This window comes from Idiotropiscis lumnitzeri, chromosome 9 (genome assembly GCF_059441095.1).
Source record: "Idiotropiscis lumnitzeri isolate Australia: NSW breed Sydney's pygmy pipehorse chromosome 9, RoL_Ilum_1.0, whole genome shotgun sequence".
Lineage (NCBI taxonomy): Eukaryota > Metazoa > Chordata > Actinopteri > Syngnathiformes > Syngnathidae > Idiotropiscis > Idiotropiscis lumnitzeri.
Window position 1 is genome coordinate 15,996,552 of NC_142399.1, and position 23,664 is coordinate 16,020,215.

General features: G+C 40.4%; 1 protein-coding gene across 2 annotated transcripts in view; it reads right to left on the bottom strand.

The window, feature by feature from the left end:
* The window catches only part of inpp5a (inositol polyphosphate-5-phosphatase A), a 146,361-nt gene that overhangs the window by 29,497 nt on the left and 93,200 nt on the right, over positions 1–23,664 (bottom strand). For both annotated transcript variants that reach the window (XM_088305189.1, XM_088305190.1), the window contains exons 9-11: positions 21,517–21,601; positions 972–1,067; positions 278–352 (exon numbers count right to left, since the gene is read on the bottom strand). In XM_088305189.1, the coding sequence (XP_088161315.1) occupies positions 278–352; positions 972–1,067; positions 21,517–21,601 (256 nt within the window). The remainder of the gene's footprint in view (positions 1–277; positions 353–971; positions 1,068–21,516; positions 21,602–23,664) is intronic.

Genomic DNA, 23,664 nt, shown 5'->3' on the forward strand with positions numbered 1-23,664 from the left:
AAAATGTGTGACTAGAAAAAAAAAAGCACTTTAAATACAAAAAACATTTTTTTCTTGTAAATGCATCATACACTAAAAAAAACTGATGCTCTTAGAATGTCCTACAAATCAATGTGAAGTGTTGTCAATGGCAGCTGTAGTCATGATACGTTGGGGGAGAGAAAGTCTATATGGTCAAGAAAATAAATTAAACCTGTAATAAGCGACTTGGAGGAATGAAGAAATGATTGAGAGTGGATGAATATACAAAAGGTTAGGAGGCATTTCAGTGACTTACCGAGGTCCCATTGTTTTCCCGGAAAACGTCTTGGTTGACATAACTAAAAAGCTTCTTTTCAAGCTGAAGGACGACCTGAATTGGCGGCAAGAGAGAGATGGACCTCTGATTAATACCATTACTAATGGGAAGAGCACTTAGTAATTAGAGCACTAATGAACAGCGCTGTGCGGCGGTGTTAAGCAGTTAATTCTACACGCGCGTATAATATCAAATCACACTGCATGTTAAACCTACCCGTAATAATGAAGCACATTTAACATACTGCCTATTACAGGGCAATGAAGAAAAAAAAAAGCTGGTATTACTAATTAAGTTTGATTAAATATAATTTATTCTCACCACATTCGGACTTGCAAATGTGAAAATTTCAATTCAAGTTCAATCATTAAATTCCCCACCATTGACCACTGGAAAGCTCATTTATTTTAATTCTATTTTCATGTTCAGTGGATTACATGTTTCTTATCATCTAAATGTGGTGAATAAAAAAAAAATAAAGTTACTCCTCTCCAGTCTTTTAGATGCCTATGGCTGATGAGCCAAAACATGTTCTATGAGGATATTTTGTCTGGTGTGACAATCCACCCGTTGATCTTATAAAATTAAAACCAATAAGTTGTTTAAATTGTATCTAAATTTAATGTTGATTTTACAAAGGACTACATTATGGCAAATATACCATCCGGCTTACCTTTCTGTCATTGTCACTTTCTCTAAATATTAGCTTGTCGACTTGATTGGTGTCCGTGGTTCTCACAGTCTGCATGGTGGCAGTGGAACAGAGAGTCTGAAGGTGAAAAAGGGATATCTTAGAGTTAATATGGGCAATTTATAATAAAATTAAGAGAAAACTCTCTAACCAAGCAAAGCACACACATACTGTAGTTTCCACTGTAACCTTTGCGGTCTGGGTGACAAACCTTTAACTGCAACAAGGAAACCCAACACAACGTATCTCTTCAAAGCATTTGACAGATTTGAAAGAACCTTCCCTCATATGATCACCTCACTGTCTTTTCTGCTTTACTTGACCAATGTACTGACCCCACGGAGGACTGTGTATATGGTTAAATTCCCCTTTGTAGACTCTTTTAACAATTTGTTAAACATTCCACCATCTGTGTTTGAAGACAGTTGAATGAGGTAATCCCTGCGCCAGTGGTTCCCATACCACACAGCAGACACTGGATGAGCTGATTGAAATTCAAAGCACAGATTAGATAATCGGGTCAAGCCAATATAGCGAACAGAAAAGGCCCTTTGAACTAAAATGGCCCAAATCAGTCCAGCTTTGGCCATGAAGAGATGCTCCGACTGGCACACTAGATTTGACCAAATACTGACAAGAGGAGAAACTTGCCCACTGCATCGGCACCAGTTCACCATGTGCGCCTCAGAAAAACCACAACTGCACATTGGTAAATCCGGAACAAATCGCCCCATCTTTCACACATTTAGGCAGTCCAAAAGCAGGGTCAATATGGTCACCTGGCAGCCAAATGCTAATGTGCTTAAGTGCGCTTAAGCAGCTTTGTGCAATGAATAGGCCAAAGAAGGCACAAGTGAGAGAGGCTAGATATACTTTTCCTGTCAAAAAGTTATTCTTACCAAAATCCACGGAAAATCATCTTTTGACAATTTAGGTAAGCATCTAATACACAATGAGTGGATATGGTTACATATATATCCAATGATGATTATCTCAAATAAATTAAGGCTTAAAATATATGTGAAAACATTATAAGATTAATATTCATGCAAAAATCCACTTGGCAAATTCAGTGGAATTTGTCATTTAACATTCAACACTAGGAAATTGATTCAGATTGTTTTAACTTTTGAACATTTAAAAAAAAAAAAACAACACCATCATTAATTGGTAATTATCATCACAGCATTCATTTATTAATTACATTTAAAGAATATAATAACTAAGTGGATTTATTGGCTACTTATTCATTGGTTGGTTATTTGAGATATTTCCCTTTTTTGGCCTAAGTTTGACCTATAAAAGCTTGGACAAGCTTATACGGATCTCAAGAAGCGTAATTCATTGCTATGACATTTCAGTAATAAATCTCACCTGTTGCTGAATCTAACCATTAAGTCCTACATATTATTATTAGTACTATTATAAGTACTTATTATTATTTATAGATAATTATTAATATTATTAATAATATTGTTATTATGAAAAACCTGCTGCATTTACATATTTACTTGCATCTCCGATGAATAAAAATAGCAACTATTTGTTGATCAGTGTAATTTATTCTTACATTTCTTTGGTGATTGGCAGGTAGAAGCCTACACTTGTGTGTGTCCATTTGAACTAAAATAAGGTTTTGCTATTTAAATGGCTACTGTGGGTGTGCAAAATGCATTCCAAAAATAAATAAATAAAAGGCAAGGCTCTTAAGACAAGCATAATATGTTTATCTTATTTTGATAATGCAGTTTGCTGGTTGTTTAAGGACCAAAAAAAAAAAAGAAAAATCAAACATGAATGTTAAACACAGTTGAAACATGGAGATAAAAATAATTCATTCCAGGTTTTTATGCAGATGATAGTGGCATGATAGCATTTAAATGGATTGTGGCAGCAAATGGGGACTGAGCTGTCACAGCTCCCCCTCCTATAATACGTAAAAGAAAATAAATAAAATAAACGTAAAGACTCAGTTCTAACTTAGCCAAGTGGTCCCTTTCACAGGAGCAGGCTGCCCATAGACTGAGACAAGAATTCCTCTGTTACTTAAGGCCATATCAGTGCAGTGACTCCCCCTTATGATGGCCAGGCAAATTTTTAAACTGATCATTGCATTCAAAAGCACACACGATGGAGAGACACTTTCATTGATCGCCAGAAGTGATATTGCCAAAAGAAAGGAGGATATCTTCACTCATTTGGGCATTTGATCAGATCTGGTAAAGTGACTTGGCATTACATTGCTGCATTATGTGTCACAGGTCAACAATGAGTGTTTGTCGAGGGCCAGAAGCTGGGGGCTGGGATGGGAGGTCGCAGAGAAAGGCGCTGGCTTTATGCATCAATGGAGGATAATCTCATGACTGTCGCAGGAGGAAGCGGCTGTTTAAAGGAGCTCTCTATTCCAGCTGCTCCTTTTAGTGGAGAGGTTAAAGCAATCTGGCCCACTTCAAAGACCAAAGACCCACACACACACACACACACACGCAAGCCTTCTGTCTCTAGTCCTTCCAGCAGATGGAGGTGAACCACTATGCCAAACATGAATACAGAGGAACCCACCCACAACATATTTGACAATGTCAATGAGACCTACCATACGGACCATTAGCCGCATCATATTATTAGGCGCAGTATCAATGCACGCGCTTATTTTAAAACATTTTCATACACAAGATGCACCGAGTTATAAGGCGCATTATTTTATGAAACATTGCATGGTAAATAGTTTATTCTAATTGCACCACATTTTTATTTGACATATTTAGCACTATTATGCTAAGTTCAGATCAGACATGATATCAGGTGACACCGCGTGTCTAGTATTGAGCAGAGGAGATCTTCCGACAGACGAAAAAAAAAAAGTTTGAACATTGCTGGTCAATTTGACGTCCGGTGGTTGTGTTATCACTTTGTGTAATGCTCAAGGTTATCTTGTTTGACCGTTCAACAACTGTAAACAAGTCAATGCAATCACCCCTATCCAACCGTTTTTGCGCCGTCTCGGCAGCTATTGGCAACTGGCTGTGTGGTTTACCTCGCGGTCCCACATTATAACATTGGAAATGCGCCACCAGGAACGCTCAACTTACATTTGCTCGGACTGCAGCTAGTAGGCTAGTAGGACTACATCGCCCATGATTCTTAGACATGGAAGCAAGAAGTCGCTCTTGTTCTGGTATGATGAAAACACCGTGCCCCAATGTCCACCCTTATCCCTTAACCACTTATTTTCTAAGTAGGCCCGCAGTAGCGCTATTAGGTTCTCTTTGGCAATTCAGACTGCCAGCTCACTACTTTCTCCTCATCGCATATTACGCACCTGTCATGATGCACTGGTGCATTAAGATCTCTAACAATTTATTATGAATAAAACTTATTCTATGTCCATGTCATCCCGTGGTGCGTAGCTACTGCATCGCCTTGATATTTGTGCAATGCAATGCATTGTGAGTTATATTAACATGTTGAGTGAACATCAATAGAATAGAATAGAATCCATCGTTATTGTCCACTGGGGTGGAAAGTATATTGTGGGCAATTTTGGACACCTCACAAAATAGTGTAGCTCCTTAATATTGCACTATATAGGGAATAGTGTGCACATTCGGACACATCCATCCATGGCTAGCGATTAGATGCGGATGTTTAAGAAAATAGGAAGGGATTTTTCTATTTACGCCTCGGTGTCATAGACTGCAATGATGTTATGCCAAATTGTAACACTGGAAATGCGCTGAACACAGCATTAGGCTAGTAGGACTACATTGCCATGATTCTTAGACACGGAAGCAGGAATTAGTCCTAGTTCTGGTATGACAAAAAAAAAATTCTATTAGCAATTCGATGTGCATGATATCGTAATAGGAAGGCATTTGTAATATAAGACAATGATCTGAAAGCCGACATCCATCAATACATATGGAGCATTGCATAACAAGTTCCACTGTATATTTTTGACATAATTAAAGGATTTTAAGTGCAAAAATAAAATCAAGTAGTTATACAAAAAATAATACGTGAAATCTTTTTATTGATTTTATTTTACTTCTAAAACAAGAGTCATACTGCCTTAGATTGTTGTACGCTTAATTAGTGTTCCTTATTAATTCATTCCTTATGAGGGCCATGCATATTATATTGTCCCGTGTTCACTGATTCTTTTGTGAACAGCTGTTACATTTAACTGCCCCCAGGGGACATATCGTTTTCACAGAATGTAATTGAATACTAATAATATACTGTGGTCAATCACACACAGACTCATACACACAAACACACGCACCCCCACGCCCACACGCACACACACATATATATTTAAGTGTATATACACATATACACATACACATACATACAAACACATGAACACTTACACACAATCAAACAGTGAAATGCAAAGCTGTCAATGGGCATTTATGTGGAAATCACTGAACACGAAATCATTACGCCAGTAACAGGTCTTGATTGTTTCCATGAAAGAAAAGTCAGTGGCCGCCGGTCCAAAGGGTTTGTTTTCCCTCCGCTTACTCTGTGCAGGGCTCAGGAGGCAAGGAATACAGCAGTCCCGGTGGGTTCATCATAACCGATTAGGGAAGAGCGAGCCGTTCCTGCCCAACTGAAGCAATGCGTTGTTCAATTCACATTAGATCTCTACTATCCTTCATTATCGATGCCCAGGCACCCCATCACACTTAGCTGGCTTACAACGTCACTGGCTCAGCGGAGTACCATAGTTAGTCATTTAGGGCCCAAAGTAAACACAACCAAGAGAAAATGGCAAAGGAAATGTGGGGATGAAAATGTGTGAACATTTCATATCGCTTATTAATGTAGCGATTACAGTCATCCCTGTAATCACCATATTTTGAAGATAAAAATAAAAAGTATAAATAAAGAAATCCCAGATGCATGCACTCAAGCATTTTGAATACAAAAAAAAAAACTTACTCTTACTCCTTTTTTAGAAATTCATATTTGTCCTATTTGTAAGATCCCACTAAATGTGCATAAACAGTTATGATTTTTATGGACAGTTTCACAAGCGATTCTTCAAAAAGTTTGAGTGCTCCGCCTTGGTAGGGGCTTTTTTTTCCTGCAATCTCAGAACAAAGGGTATTTATCCACTGTAACGTAATAATTCAACACAGTTGTCTTCTTGGCCTTCTTCTGCTTGCTGTTGCAGTGCCCACCACAAGGGAGACGTCATAAGACAACTTCTAAATAAAGTTGGAATGATAATTAACATTAAATACGGGCTAACATGTATTTAAACCCTACACGGTTTCATCTCTAGCAAAGAACGTGATTCTCTGCTCGTTTGTCATTGCATCAAATTTAAGAGTCAGTTGAGGGTCTGTTTTTCAAGCTGTTATTGAAAACAGCTATTTTATAGGTACAAACGTTCAAATATTACACAACATGAATTGCATGAACAGTTAAAAACGACCGCACTTTTTAAATATTTAATACAAGTCGTAAGAAATGAATCTCAACATCGATTCATCTTCCTCCCTTATCCTACCAAAGTAAGAACTATTCAGTAACGACCCATTGAGTTTATTTACAAATCAGCTGACTTTGGTCAGAAAATTCTGCCCTAGAATATGCAGCACGACAGACCAGATGAGTGGACAATGAGCTAAATATCCATTCTTCATTACCGAAGGGTTCCCCTTTTTGTCACCTCGGGCAGTGGCATTGTCAGAATACACCATTATCTTTTAGATTTAGTTTGCCAACTAAGTAAACGTGTGCCAGCCCTGCTGGCAGGTTCAACGTAAATTGCTGAGCACCCTGATCACTTTTGCTCCATTTGGCGTCGTTCATCATACCAATTCTGCATGCATGATTGCTATGTCTGCCCGGGTGGGGTAAGAGGGGGCCCATTCAAAGTGGGTACCAACAAATTTGGCCTACTGCTTTACAGCTAGCTATTACACAGGAAAGCCAGTAAATCAGTCGTGACTCTCCCCACCCAATGTGACTGGACACAAGCCAGAGTCATCCACTCTTCCCTCCCGCGGCTGGCTAATTTAATGCTTCCAAACAAAGATTAATCACTGACAAACAGAACAGCACTGTGATTCAAAATGGAGGTGAGGCGAGAGTGGACACATTATCAACGGCAAAGTTAGCCCGTGCGTGACCCACCGATCAACTGTTGACCCTCGTAAGGCTACCCGTTTTCGGCCTTAAGAGCAAGTGAAACAGAAACTCTCAACTCTTCCTGTGAACCCACTGGACTGTGTAATGGTGAGTTTTGTTGGCAATGTGTGCGCCGTAGGAGGTCTTCTAACCTGCCACGCCCTCGTCAAAAACGAGCTTGGAGAGGTAAAAGGGCATGCGAGATAGTGATAATGTGCCCTATTTATCTTGTGCATTATAACATCTGGGAAACTTCTCTAAAAACAATGGCGAGCATTGAGGGCTGCCATTCGGGTTTTACCTTCAGAAACCAGCCAAAAGCATTTGTCCTCTCGGAATAGATAATAGACAGGCCACAAATCATTCAAGACAACAGGACGAAGGGGTTTGTGAGTGTGTGAGAGAGAAACCCAGTGTATGTCTTGTGTGTGGGTGTGTGTGTGTGTGTGTGTTCCCCCCTGGTATTTAACTTCTCTGCTGGCCCATTCTGCAGGGCCCCACAGGACAAATTGCCCAGCATGGATGTCTTTGAGAGGCAGTGCAGCGCGCAGAGAAAGCGACAGGGCTGAAACACAGGGAACAGGCCCATAAAAATTCATCACTTTGACCCCAACGACCCTCAGCAACCCGGGGGGGGGTTCACGCACACACAGACACTCACATGAAGACGCACAAGCCAACCGAACTTAGACTCAATGTTACAAACCACTATTCTAAAACGTACTCCACACATTTTGAACAGTCGTGCACTCTTCAGTTAACCCTGTCCTATACGATAAGTGAAATCCCAAATGTGGAAAGCCTCTCCTTCAGATATTCATAGTGACAAGCACAATAGCCATGGAAAAGCTTTCTACACAGGAAAAGGCCACCAGATGCTTCATTGTGACTCTGTCTCTGTGTAAAGTAGTAGCAGTAAAAGGAGGGTGGGTTCTTCTTCTGTGGCGCATTAGCCCCAGTAAGAGTAGGTCATTGTCTCAAACCCGGGCTCTTGACACATTACGGCCACCTGTACAAAGAAAAGCTAATGAGAGATTTAATTTGAGATACCTCCCCTGCCACTTGTAGTCAGCATTTTGAAACCAACCGCGGCAGATGTCTCCAAGACTGTTTAACGTACCCACTTCTCTGAGCCTCTCAATAATGCCATACATGCGCAGATTACTCAATAGCCACATTAAAGCAGCAACCATTTGAGTGCAGTTAGCTGCGTTTGGGGTGTTTCTGAAAGCAAGCTTTGTTATCAGAAGGAGCACCCGCCAGCGAAAGTGTCATTCATGTTTTTGTTTTGTTTTTTTTAAACAATGCGACCTTAAAAAGAACATTTGTCCCGTTAATGAGAAAACAAATTCATGTCCGACTCTTCCATAGCCATTGAATCACATTTAAACATAGCCAACAGAATCACTATTGATGGAGTATAAACACTTACTAAGCACTTAAAAAACATTGCACTCATTTAATTTACCTATCCCACCATAGCTCTAGTTAGGAATCAATTAAAGGAAACAGATAGTGAGGTAATCTGTTGCTGCTGAGTCAATTACTGGATATCGAAGAGGCACTCAGTGATTAGTGATTATCCAATAAGAATGCAGAGTCTGGTGGGTTCATTACTCGGGCATTCGACAAAGGACGGGATGGAACAAATAATAAATGAAGGGAAAGCAAAGGAAAAGTTGAATGCTTTGCTTTATCAGCAAGACAGACACCACACAGATTACCCATTTTTAGGTGTTCAATCTCAGCAACTGTGATTTTACAGGATAGAAGGAAGAATTTGTCCTTTGCGTCCCGCAATTTCCAGCTGATTTCATATAGGTAGGTGACCAACTTTTTTTTTTTTTGTGAGAATTAGAAGGTGAAGACCCCAGTAAGGCATTAAAAGCCTCTGTTCACACACAAAGAACATTGATTCATTCGAGCACCACCCTTTAATTTGTTTGCATCATTTCATCTTAATGATGGGCTTGTCTACCCGGGTGAGAAAGAGGTGTAATTCAGTCAAGGAAAAGGGAAAGAGGAAGGTACTGGAAGAGGGGTGGGGTGTTGACACCCCACCACAGAGCGCTAGGCAACCATCTAGTGGGTGGGCTTTGTGATACATTTTACCAATTTTTCATGCCCATCCCTCTTGATGTGACCCCACTCAGGGCCTTTTATGCTGCTGACAGCTCTGCGCAGGAAAACATGCTGCCGCTCTGATAGCATGAAATCGGGAACAAAGACCCCCAGGGAGAGGAGAAGGGGGCCACTGAGGCCCACTGTGCTCCGGTCCCGCCTGGCTCTGGCCACAAACAGATGTTAGGCCAGCCCTGACTCCCTCAGACCCCGAAAAGGGAGGCCCTTTAGGATAAATGGGCCTGAAATGCATTGTTTTGGGCACCCACTAAGACAAAAATGGGAGCAGATCCCTAAAAGGGCTGGTCAATATGTCCATCACTGATAAATCACACAAGAAGGACGAAAAGCCCATGAATTCTAATGCGCCCTTTAATGGCTACCCTTAAATATGATGGGATAGTTGTGCGCAGGTGTGAGTGGAGCTTAGTAACTTAATGTCAGTGGGCTGAGCAGTTTAAAAGCTCATGGTGCCAACACTGAGTTTACAGCTGTAAAACAATGAGCCCTTCCAGCGAAGCACCACCGATGAAGATGACATTAAGTACACACAGGGAAACAAAGTTGATAGGACGATCAATTCTAGCTTGGCAATAAAAGACAATTTATTCATTACTCATCATTGTCCTCTCTCACTTTGCAAAGGCTTGAATTCAAGCCATTAAAACACCATGAGGTAAATGTTTTGCTCAAGTGAAAAGGAATTGTGACTGACTTGTTGAGTGAGCAGCCATGTGTAGCCTCTCTTTTACAGACTGCTTCTTTGCATATGCAAAGAAGCAAACTCCAATGATTACAATGCAGGAGACAGCAAAGGGGATGTGATGCGCACATTCTTATGCACAGCAGCCATAGTCGACGCATTATTTTGGCAGCATCTCTAAAAATCAGTTTTGGAAAAACTGAGGTCGGCATTAATTAAGATATTGTCGACCTTTTAAAAAAATGTAAGCAACACATCTGAGCTTATTAATTAGTTGGATGATGATCTGGCAGAGTAAAATATAAAATATGTAAAGTGGTATTGTTAAAAAAAATCTATAAGAAATGTAAAAAGATCAATATATTGACAACAATGTTATATTAATAATAGGGATGAAGTGAAATAAACATTCTTTACCAAAACCAAAAACTCAAAATGAGGAAGATAAGGCCAAAAAAATGAAACAAAATTGTCCTCATCATGATGATTTTCTGCACTTTGCCAAATTTGTCTAAGGCTAAGTAATTACCACAGGTCATTTCTGATTTTTTTTCCTCAATGTATCATGAATCGGATTTTTTAATTGAGCATCACATCCTATAGTGTGAACTTCATCCCATGTTTTGTTGACAAATATGCTTGGGGCGAAAACTGAATGCGATTGAATTTTCCTCATATTCTTCGATAATAATAACAACACGTATGACATAATCAACACTAGATGATGAAACATAACATTTTTCCATGTGCAAAAAGAAAACATTCACGTCACAGATAAAGTCAACCCCAAAAAATTCTTTACAATGGAATGTTCTCTAAGCCTATTGTGGAATATTAGTTCATAATAAGCAGGAAAATCTTTTTTTTTTTTTAGCCATCTCAGGGGGTGGCCATTTTTCTGTCGACTGAAAATGACATCACAGTTTCTAAGGGCTCAGCTAAACAAACAATCACGCCTCACCTGTTCTCTCAAGCTGAACAATGATCGGTCGTGATCTGAGCAACTGTGATGTCTTTTTCAGTCGACAGCAAGTGGCGATTTTACTGCTTAACTCATATTCCACAAGCGCAATATTAATCAGAATGTTTCGACTAGTGGGCCTGCATTGAACAAATTCTTGTAAAGACATTTTTGGGATGACTTCCCCTTTCAGTTACCATGGTTCCTTGACAGCTAAATCGCTAATTTTGCTACATCTGGGAAACAGCTGTATATTATTAAATGACAGGAGAGTGATATTATACACCTGACTGGGCCTGACTCAAGGGTTTATAAGGCCATGCTCCCTCCCAGGCCCTGTTAGTGCCAGGCTCTGCGCTCATCCTTGGCTTGGCCGGTCACACCATCTTTGCTGTTGGCATGGTGTTCCCAGCTGCCAGTCACAGAGGCCCCCGCCTCTAAGGACACAATGGCAATAGCATAGCTGGTGCCGGGCTCAAACGGCCTGTTGTTAATGAGCAGGACCAACAGAAGCCATTGCTTGTTCTTTCTTTGCCAGCATTTTAATTATATGGACATCACTTCCAGCAAAGCGGCATCGCACAAGTTAAGCCCTCATTGCTGAACTCTTTTTTTTCCTCAGTCTTCAGTGCTGTATTCATTAGCATCAAACACAAACAGAGAAGAGAGAGAGAGAGAGAGAGAAGGAGAGAGAGAGAGAGAGAACAGATACTGTTGTCTAGTGGGAATAGTCTCCTCCTATATCCAGATGGGTTATCTGTGATATAATGGGTCCTCATTGTGATAGATTGGACTGTTTCAGTCAGATAATATGCCCTCATTGTATTGTTAAGAAATCCTTGGCATCAACTATGTGGTAATAAACAGGCATGGGTCAAATAGCTGGTGCTAATAATCCTGTTTAACTTGCAGAGTGCAGTAAATGGGTGGAGTTACCTGCATTCAGACAATTGAGATCGTGTCAGGATGCTTGTCTAATTTGGTAGGCTAAAGCAAACCATCTAAAGAATCTACAAATACGATTCCACCCGGCATGACCTTGCAATACACCTCAGGAATTCCCCTTTAACAATAGCGAACACACACAGAAACCAACCAGATTTGGGAGACAACATACTGTAAATTTTAAGGATGACAATATTTCCCATTGACCACGGTGTAAATCTATTCATCTATTAAGAGATAAATTATTATTTAATATCAGCTTTAATAGAACAGTAAAATTCGTGTCTGAACTCCAGTTTCAATGTCAGTGTTATATTGAGCAGAACAATGCCTCCCGCATCAGTTGCCGCAGCTGTTAGTCATGGAGGTCGCTCAACTTCTCTTCACTAAGGTTGCTCACGTTTGGACTGTAAACATATTGGAACTGAATGAAAATCACCTCTGCTGGTTACTGCCAAGTACTACACACCCTTTTCACCAAGTTTTATCAAGATACAATACATCAACAGCTAATTCTACAAAAATGACCAAATTGTACTGATCAATTAATTGATTACTTGTCCAGGTCTTCATAAGTACATAAAAATACAACGGAGAGTTTGTGTTTACATACATGTACAGCAGGCGTGGGCAAACTACGGCACAGGGGCCACATACGGCCCGTTAAATTTTTTAATCCGGCCTGCCGAACTTGAAAAAAAAAAAAAGAAATGAATAAACCCTGTTAATGTTTTATTTTCTAAATACTGTGGTGTGTCAAACTCAGATATTTTGTTGTGAAGCTTTTGTTCATTTTCATTTAAAATCAAATGTATTTTTTTTCTCCGATGAGGTGACGTTCACAAAACACTCCATCCATCTGCTGCTGGTGGTCCGGCCGCTTTGTCAAATTTTAGAACCCATTGTGGCCCCCCAAAAAAAAAAGCTTGCCCACCCCTGATGTACAGTCTACACAGCGTCTGTAACCATGGGTCTTTAAATACATGACTGTATCTGGAGAATTGAGGGAAGTCAAGTCCCTGGCGTTGTGGGGGGTAGTGGGGGGGGACGCACAGAACAGAGGCCCAATCAGTGCTGGCCCGCTGGTTACTGGATGGATGGCCCCCAAAATTAATTAGCCTGACTAATGTAGTGTACACTTAATTACACTCGCCGGCTTTTGATTTATAGCTTGCAAGTAACACACATGCTTGTCAAAGGCGGACTAAAAGGGAAAATTGCTTACCCGTTACTGATACAAATTATTTACTCAGACTAGGTTCAACAGCCACGACAATGGCCATAAACTAGTTCATGAACATGTTTGCAATATCACAGACAACTGTGTACGTTTGCCGTATGTAGTGTACGGAACAAACTCTAATACAGATGTGATCAATTCTCAGAAGTAAACAAATAAATGACTCCTGTAATTGAAATATAAAAATGCTTATTTAGCAGTAAACACAAAAAGACAGATCAGCCTTTATGAATGTGTTCATTGTTAGTTGTTAGTTATTTTATCTGCACGGTTTTATTGTTAGTGTGTGCGCGGGTGTGTGTTGAGTAATTTCACTGTGTAAAAAAAAAAAGAATGATCTCTCATGTTAACCCATCATTAAAGCGAATTTTACAGGCATTCATTAGGAAGGGGGCTCGTCAAGGGCCCCACCTTTAATTTCATGCTGCTCAAGCAAGAGAAAAGGCACAGGACAAAGGACAGGAGATTGATGCCTGGTCTGTCCCTTTGCAATTCCGGCAAAAACAGACAGGAGGTGCTGATTCAAAACACTCTCTTGTGAGAAGCAAGCGAAGCCTAATGAAATCCATCCATGAAGCGACAGATCGGGCCGATTTACACAGCCCCACGCCATGTCACGGGGACACTAGATCAAGTCAGCAATTAACCTTCCTGCCGGCCTCTATCAATCCATGAATTGGAGAAGGCTCGCCTGCGGCACACAATCTCTACTGATATTAAATTTACATTCTATTAAGTTTAATTAGGAGGGATTTTAAATATAGTAGGAGTCGAGGGATTGAGCCCTGAGCTTGTCACCAATGCAGTTGATTCACGACTACAGGCCACATCAAAGAGGCGCACACACACACACGTTCACACAAACATGCACACGCTTGCGCTCACTCACACATCCCTAAAATACTACATCTAATAATTGTGTTGAGAAAAGTGTCTGGGACGTTTATGTGTAAATAGGGTGGATATATTGCCTGAGGCAGGAATATCGGGTTCAAGGTAATATATTAGCTTGCTACCGAGACCTGCTGCTAGCAAGCAAAGCAATCATGATTGTATTGCAAAACCTCTGACCACTGCCACTTGTCACAAATCTACCACCAGGCATTATATAAATGTCACATCCCTTTGCAAGGAGTTTCAGAATAGTAACGGTGCATTGACGAAAATATGCAAAAAAGAATCTAAATCAATCGAATCGGTAGACATAAATGAAATATGCTCTAATTTCAGATAGCATTGTAGTCCGCTGGCTACGAGTATCATGGCAATTGATGCTGCAGTTATTAGCACTTAGGTGAGGACCGACACAAAATTGCATGAGTCATGCAGTGACAAACTGAACTCAGGATTCTTCAAAGGTTTGTAGAAGTTCCAAGCTGTTGTTATGGATGACCCTTGTTTTGACGCCGTAATTAGTTGTAGGTTACGGAAACTCTAGCAAGCCAACATAAAGAGCGCTGCCATCCACTCCCACAGTCATTCACACTCCAACACGGCTGCTGCTAGATTTGTGATTGGGTGATCAAGTGTGTGTAGGTGGAACTTCAACAAGTGTGGTTAATTGGAAGTTTGGTTGGTAATTTTCTGACTTTTTCCCCCCTTTTTGTAATGTTACAGTTTGCAGATTTAAATTTGCAAATGTTCTAAATTTGGGGTCAATTGGCAGATCAATTTTATGCTTGGTTTCTTTAGTGAAGTTACAAGTTAAGAAAGCCAAAGTTTGGCATGCAATGCAATGTTAATTAGTTTATTATACATGTGTTTTCTGAGGCTGAGTCAAGATTAGTCGTTATCTGAGCCCTTGAGCAACTGTGATTGTCAATTTCAGTAGATGTGACCGCACCCTGACATGCCAAAAAAGTGGTTGGATTTTACTATTCAACGCCTATTCCGCAAACACACTATTAATTAGAACAGCGTGTTATGACCAGTGGGCCGGCATAAAACTTACGGTATCAATGTGAAGACAATTTTTAGGTTGAATTCTCCTTTAAGGCTTGTAAGTATCAAGTTGATGGTCTATCAGTGAACAATCTGCTCAATCAGCAACAATCTCTGCTTCCCAGTAGCATGCAGCATGATGTAGTTTTATTCACGACTAGTTTATTAAACGATTACAAGTTAGGCATAGAGTCAAAATCAATAGGAAGGGCTCTCCTAATCTCAGATATACAAGCACTGCATGTAATCAATCGAGCACTGCATCATCAGCATACCCATTAACCTGACAGATGGAAAAGCTTTGAGGGAGGGATTTGAAGAAATAAAAATAATATTGTACATCATAACATGCCTAGTTTGGACATTTAAAAATGATGGGCAAGTTGGCAGTCCTGTTCCAATTGGGTTCAGTAAAAGCCATTGGACTTTTTACTTCATGACCTCTTAAAAAGCTGCGGAAAAACCGCATTAGCTAAATTCCATCCATCCATCCATCGGATTTTTGTCAACAATTCCCAGTCTGGATGAATACATAATATACTTCAGCTACATTTGACATCGGAATAATCACCACCAGATTGAACATTGTGTGAAGATGACGGTTAAAACGGAACCATAGAAAAACACATCAACAAGTCACCAAAAGTTCAAAACAATCCTTTAACCGTTTCATGTTTCATCAGCAGTGATGCAAAGCGTGATCAAGCCAAAGCATGAGGAGAGGCGGGTTGGTGTGGACTGGAAGGGCTCCAGGCTGCTCAGCCCTAACATTAGTCTCCACGTGGATGTGTCCTTTGTCTGCCAGTCAACGGGCCGCTGAATGGAGGTCAATTGAAACCAATTCCCTCTGTCGGACACAATTAATAGGGTTGCCCGGCCTTGAGGGAAGGGGGGGGGGCACCGTAGGACTTTGGATACTGATCCTGCGCAAAAAGCATGTCAGGAATTTGCCACCTGGAATTTACCCTGCGACAATAGTAAGCCTGCCTCTTTCCAAACCCACCTCCTTTTTTGTACACAATGATACAAATATTCTCTGTTCTTTTCACCCACCACAATTAAGGATGGGTCTAATGGTTGTCCGTAGTCAAGTCACCAAGAGTGAGCCAGCAATGGAGAAGAAAAGAGGCGGAGCCTGCAGCTGGAGAGAAACGTACGGGAGACTTTTCCCCCCCAGTGATTCTGACGCTCTCAGATGCAGAGGAGTACAATGTTCTCCAACAATGAAAAAATATTTAGTGACACTTTGTTTAATGTATACATCCTCGTGAGGACAATCGACTAGGATATTGGATGGATCCAACAAGAATTTTCTATGAGCTGCGGAAGAGAGGTGATATAGAGACAGAAAACGAGACAGCGAAAATGAGAGGCAGCCTGCGAGTGTCTTCAGATAAGATGGTCGATCGATCCGGTTAAACACTTTGGTGGATGTACACTAATTGTCCACTTGACATTAATTGTCATTAGAAGCCTTGAAACGGCCTCCTGGCTGTGAGTTACATCCCATCTGTTTATTGGTGACATCACATCTTTCTCAGTCGCTAATACGTAGGTCACTGTTAAATCAGACAAGTTGACCACTACATTGGACGGGTTTATTTGAAGTGGAGCCGCTTTGTTAATGGCAACTCGATGACATCATCAGCTGTTTCTTGTCTTGCCACTAAATGGTCAGTTTGTTTGGGAAACACACATTGAGACAAACAGAAATGAGCTCTGTGAGTGTGAATGAATCGACTTCCTAACCCTCAAAAGCCACCCAATGCAATGGTGCCACACCCTCTTCAAGTGGGTGTATCTATCCGAGTCTTTTGGCCTAAACAAATTAGTTTCGATGAGTGTGTGTGTATTCACCCTGGATGAGAATGTGTATGTGAATGGGGGCCAAGGTGCATATGAAAGGAGCAGCCTAGAGAGGAGGGGGTAGAGATGGACACATACTGATGCAAGCCTTACACATCCGTAGAAAAGGGGTCATGACCCCGGCCACACTCAAACAGCATGTCAGTGTGGTAGAGACAAGGAGTGGGTTCGTGCTTACCTACCACAGAGCAGAATGGACAAGAAGGGAAACATGAGGAGACTTATCTAAATTAGGTATCCAGGTGTAGCACTGCCAGGCCCAGATGATACCACCGTTCAAAACAAGGGGAGGTGGGTACTGCTAATGACACGTATCAGCAGGATACTGTAATTTGCCAGCGATAGATACGAACAATATCACGACAGAGCAATTGTGCAATAATTCACACATTGGAAAAAAACCTCCCATGAAACGTGAAGGATGGGATTAAAAAAAATAACATCTGGCAGCTGAAGCAAAAGACTTGATACTGAACCTGTTATTGTTTACATTAGGAGTGGGACTCAATTTAAAAAATGTCACCTTTTGATCGTAAAATAACATTTGTACTTTTTAAAATGATTATTTTTTAAACATATTTTAGTGGATGACTGAACTTTGCAAATTAATTTGTTGTGTTTGGCCAATGTTAATGCTAGTCGTAGTCATGAAGCAAGTCCTTTGAGCGAGAGTAGTTTGCTTCAAACTCGTATTGGGACGACTCGGGCGAACAACTCTGGTGGTTCCTGTGCTCGTGACGCCGTGATTTGCGTTTAGATGGTAGGAGACACAGATCCGAATAGAAACTGAGATACAACAATGTGTTTTCGCAGCTACGTTGGTTGGGGCAATCTTCCCGTTAAAGACAATGCACGTATACTGAAAATAAGTCACAACTTCATTTGTAAAACAACTTTCATTAGCTTTACTTTTTTGGTAACATTATAACTATTAAAACGGAACGATTGGAAAAAGAGACAACACATAGTAATAATATTGCCGTGAAATGATTATGCACAGTTTCCTTGTTGCGATTGTACAGTACAGTATCCAACAATACGCAAGCATTGTTATTTTTGTTCGTTTTCGTGAAGTCCACAAGCGTGATATGAGCAGACTCCTTGCCCCCACTGCAAGTAGATCAAGGAGGCATTTCGTATCCACCTATTTTTCATGTCTATGGTACCAGACATTTGAACCGTTTCAGTGAGATGTAAACTCCTTTTTGCACAATTTACACAAAAAGACGCTTTAATCAGGGCTTTCATCGGGCAGTTTAGAAGTAATCTTGCGCCCATTAATTCTGCCAAAGCAGTTTTATCTGAGTCCTCTGTTTTTGGTAGCTGCTAGCTGCATAGTTAGCCAAGCACTGATCTCTGTGTCAGTGTAATTGGTGTACTGGGAAATCACGCACCGACAAAGGTTGGAATGCAAACATTACAATTTATTTTCAAAATATCGTTTAGTCTAGTTCGGGAGCATGTGTTGATGTCAGGTAGATAGGACTGCCTCGGTGCCTCAATAAACCCCAAATTATCGAAAAATATTACTGCTAATTTACTTTTTCACATGAATTGTCATATTAACATATTAAACGTACACTAGAGCAGTAGTCCCCAACCGCCGGCCCGCAGCCTGGGAAAGAAAGAAAAAAACTTTATGTGGGGTTGGAGTGGCGGTAAATTATATTCATTATACACACTATGGAGATAATATAAGCAACATTTATAATAAATATCTGAATTGATTATAATTAGCGTCATTCGGATTGGTAGTGGTGACAACTGGTGGGTCAAGGCCTTTGGTAAAAGTGAGAGTTGCCATCCCTTGCTACCTTGGAAAACTAACTAACTAACTAACTATCAATCTATCTACCTCTATCTACCTTTCTCTATCTGTCCAAATAATTACTGTGGCAAGCTAAATGTGCACCGGATGATAGTGTAGTTAATTGCAATTAAAACGTTTGAATGGCCCCACTGTTTGTATAATATTCTGTTGAGAATCCTTGACTTGAATTTATTATCTCCAAAGACTCACATTCACATGATCTGCCAGTTAATCTAACCTAATTACAAAACCAAAATCAAATGTACTGAACAAACTTTGAGGCTCTCTATCAATACCTCTGATGGCTGTAAAGCAAAAACACATGATTTGCGGTTTTGCTCCACTACACTGTGTTTTGTTCCCAATTCATTCTGGGCTTTATTGGACTTGCCTTTTTTTTTTTTTTTTTTTTTATACAGCACTCTGATTAATTTCGACTTACGCACCTGAAGCGTAGTAATAAGTTGTGCCACAAAAAGCCAGGCAGCACTGAGGTCTATTTTAAGAGACGCAGCGTAAATGAAAGCAAGAAGAGGCAGAGAAGGTCGTCAACTACAGTCCAGTAATAATTTTCAGACCAGTGTTAATATACTGTACCTGAGAATAGGGATGGGCATCGTTAAAATGTTACTGGCTACTTTTAACGATACTGCTTATCGGACCGGTACACTAAATATATTTTTGTTAATATTTTTTTATTTAGAAAAATATTAATATTAACATAGGGTTTGATTCTACTTGGTTTGCCAAATCACCATAATTTATCTTAATTAACAATTTAGCTTCTGCATTTTCTATACACATGAACATTAATGGTTCTTTTTCTGAGCATACTTTGCATAAAAATCCGTTAATTAATTTACCTAATTCCAAAATGAACAGAAACCCAGATAATAATCTAACATGTATAACATCTTTTCTGATCCTACATAGCATCTTCATGATTTCAGATAAAATCATGCTAATAACATAATATTTTTTATTTATTTATTTTTCTTGGTCAAAGTCTGACTTTTGCCGCGCAATGACTCTCAATGATCCAGTGCACAAGTTGCAAAAATACCCATCTCAAACAACCAATCAGATTCGAATTGGTTATGGAGAGTAATTTTCTGCAAAAACCTGTCAAAAATAATAAGGAAGTTATGTTATTAGAGTGACAATCTAATATCTGTCTTTATCATGAAAACAGTGTCTGGCTGTTTGGATACGTTTGTATACATTTGCAAATATTCATAAAACACACCGACATGCTGATCGATCAACCCCAACAAAAAGTATTATAGTTGGCAAAAGAAAAGATGACATAACCCAAAACTCTCATCACGGCCAGGGACCATGCTGGTGATGCGGTGCGGTGGGAAGCCAGAGTAGTCGGAGTTCGGGTGGTGCACGAGTCGCCATTGTTACATAAATATCGAACCCACACATCAAAATAACAGTATAAAATCTTTAGAGTTATATGGCGGGATGGAAGTTTTTATATAGTAATACGTATTAAATCGTAATATGATCACACAGCCGTACACTGACATGGGAAGTTCTTTCCTGAGCCTCTTGTGCATGAGACTGCAGGGAGGCGAGATCATGAACATAATCCTTTTATTGCTAGTTAGAAATGAGCTCAGAGGTGTAGAAGGTGGAAAATAATGTTCACATAGCCAAAATAAATCAAACCTTGATTTGAGTAATTTGTGAAAGACAGTTAAAAGAAACGTTGTCTGTCAATACTCCAGTTAATAACAATTCCGACCCATTTAATACTCGGGTTCAATATCCATCCAACAAGTCAGTTTCTGAAAGCAACTGTTACAATTAAATGACGTCGAACACTCCGTGTGCTGAACGACGCCTCCGTTCCAATGTTGTTGCTACAGCAACCTATCAGATGATGTGCCCCAGTGTGAACAGGGCCAAATCTGATTTGGACACTTGTTACAAACAGTGTGGACAGTCAGCCCTAAAAAAACAGACTTGAGGAGGAATCAGATATGAATCAAATATGCCTGCAGTCTGAACACAACCCGAGTGGCTTGATGACTACCCTGCACATAATCTCTCCATGCGTACCACACAGATTGAAGTCCTTCCTGAGCCATTTGAGCAAAAACCCGCCATTCAGAAAGCTTCCCCTCCTCCTTTCTCTCATGAATGGCCTTCTGGTTGAAATGGACAATGCCCACACCTTGAACAGGGCCACTGATTCGAAGACTTTTGTACTCAAGAGGAGGGAGAGGATCGTGCAACACGGAGCTCTCCCACTCTGTTATCAACGAACACCCTTAGTCTCCAGTGTGCCTTTATGACTTGCCATGCCACTAACACCCCCTCTGCATCTCCTCTTAGTGGAAAGCTGAATGACTGCACTACTTTGCCTCTTGCTGGCCTCATTTGCACCAAGAGAAGGAGAAAGAGGGGAGGGTGCAGGAGAGGAAGGAACAGAGAAAGAGCAGTGAATGGCAGCATAACATAACAATGCACTTGGAGGCACAGTGAGCAAACACAGCTGGGCCATCCACAGTGAACCCTTTAATGAGTCATAACTCTAAGGAGACACTGATACTAAACCACTTTTACTACTTTATATTGCACTCCCACTCTCTCTCCCTCTCGCTCTCACACACACACCCATACACACATATCACAGTTCTACTGATAGGACATTACATTGCTCGTATTGAGTATATTATTAGACAGCTATGTCCATATCACGTACGTCACACAGACTTATTTACACAAGGAGCCTGTTTAGCATGTTGATTGGTGGCTCATCAAACACAATAGAAAAGCACTCACCTCTATAACCTGTTTTGAATCCAATCTGAAGTTAAAATCCCCAAAGACAAAATATGGCACCCTTTCAAACCGCTGATCCGTAATCCTGCAAAACAATACAACCAGTTGTTGCCAGAATGTAGTGACCAGGAAAATCTGTGATGGACACACATGACCTATATGCACCCAGAAAAAAAGGTTCATGACAGTAGACAATTTAACACAAAACAATCCACTCGGAAAAACATATCGGTTTCAAGATTTCTGTAATAAATACTTACTTGGGGTCCGCTTGATAACGTCTTCCCACTTTAACCTTAAGGTAGTTAGCTGATGAATGTCACAACGCCACCTTGTGGTGTGATTACTCTGATAAGACGGTTTGCATGAGATCTAGTTTCCAAGACATGTTTTTTCTAGTCTGGCTCAGTACAAGGGTGTTACTTTTGTATCACAGCATGAAATATGCTGAACAGTAAGAAAATGGAAGACCAGAGAAATAATAAAATAATTTCAACCAGAGAATGGAAGACTAAGATAATATATTCAACTTATAAACACTACATTTCTACTAACAACCAGAGGAGGCTAAATGAAGTAACCTAACCTAAATATAACAGAGCATTGTTTTTTTTTTTTCAAAGGAGGGAGAGTAGCGTATGTTTGAACGATGTTACTATCATGCATGCAGCAGGAGAAGACGGGAAGGGATGTGGGGGTATCACCATGTCCTCTGGGAACCAGGTTAGGCTTATTTGACTGATAAAAAGAAGTAAACAGGCTCTCCAATAAAAACATTTGTCAGATGACACCATCACTTCCTTTGATAACCTGCTTTGATCCTAACGCTGATCAGGTTTGTAGTAAATTCACTTTGTCAAGTAGCGCACACTGACCTGAACCATCACATTTGTCTCAGAGATAGGCCTGAAATTAGCACAGCGCAAGGTTAGCTACAAAAGAAATACATTAAGGAAGAGCAATTACTTTTGGGGATGTGATCTAGATCAGTGTTTCAAGATTTTTGAGTCACGGCACGCATTTTACGACAGAAAAAGCTCACGGTCCAGCACCAAACAAAAATTGTAAAAAGTATCAACACTGAAAAAGAAACAAGGATCTCATCTCAATTGCTGTAAAATGTACTGCACTTACACAGAGTGAAAGCTGAGCCTGTTAAATTGAACACAAAGCTGATAGAACCACAGAAAGCTATGACTTATTCTAATATATAAATGGCAACAAGTGGAAAGACAAGTTCAGCGCTATATAGGCCCAACCCCAATGCCCGCCAATTGCGCGTTCCCATCCAGGCTGCGAGTGTGCAGGGTGTCCCAATTCTCCTAAGTGCTCAGTTGGCCCTCCCCTTTTGCTGCCCTGTTCTACACTTTAGCTGATCCTACATCCACGATCACTCAGCCGAAGCGTATTACCCACAATCCATTGCGGATGCCCCAGAATAGCGGGAAACTGTCGACTTTCTGCGGAATTCCTAGGGACAAGAGCTGCCATCGAAAGAAAGCCAAAGCCCGGATTTTAACTTTACGACTACTTTAATGCAGCTTGAATAAAAATGTAAGCAGAAAAAATGTCAAAGAACAACTGGTGCCACCAGGTTTGTTGACACAAAAACATCACAGTGGCGTATGTTGATGACATAACACGCCCTTTCCAGATTCTGCAATTTTTGTACGCTACAGACCTCCGCTCTTGAACACTATGTGCACTTCTACTACGTGAACACTTAAATGAGGACCGGATTGACCGATTGGACCATATAAACAGAGTCTGGCCAACTAAAAATTATTCTGCTTCTCGTCGCTGCGGACGCTGATTGGCTGGAAGCAGTTACATGATTTTCCAAGAGCCATCTGGGAGCGGATTTATTGTATTCTGCCATCACATGTTCTGCCCAGCACTATGTCACAGGCATAGACAGAGGAATGAAAAAAAAAAAAAACCCAAAAAAATAAATAAATATATATATATATATATATATATATATATATTGTTTTTTTCCACTGCATTTCAACAAACTATGTAAACATTCTTTCGACAAGACTTACTCTCAGTTCACAGAGTGAATTTAGGCTGCTGCTTATTGAGGGAAGCCTTGAGCATACAATCGCCCACTAGTGGTTGCCTAACAAATAACTTAAGAAAGCGTTT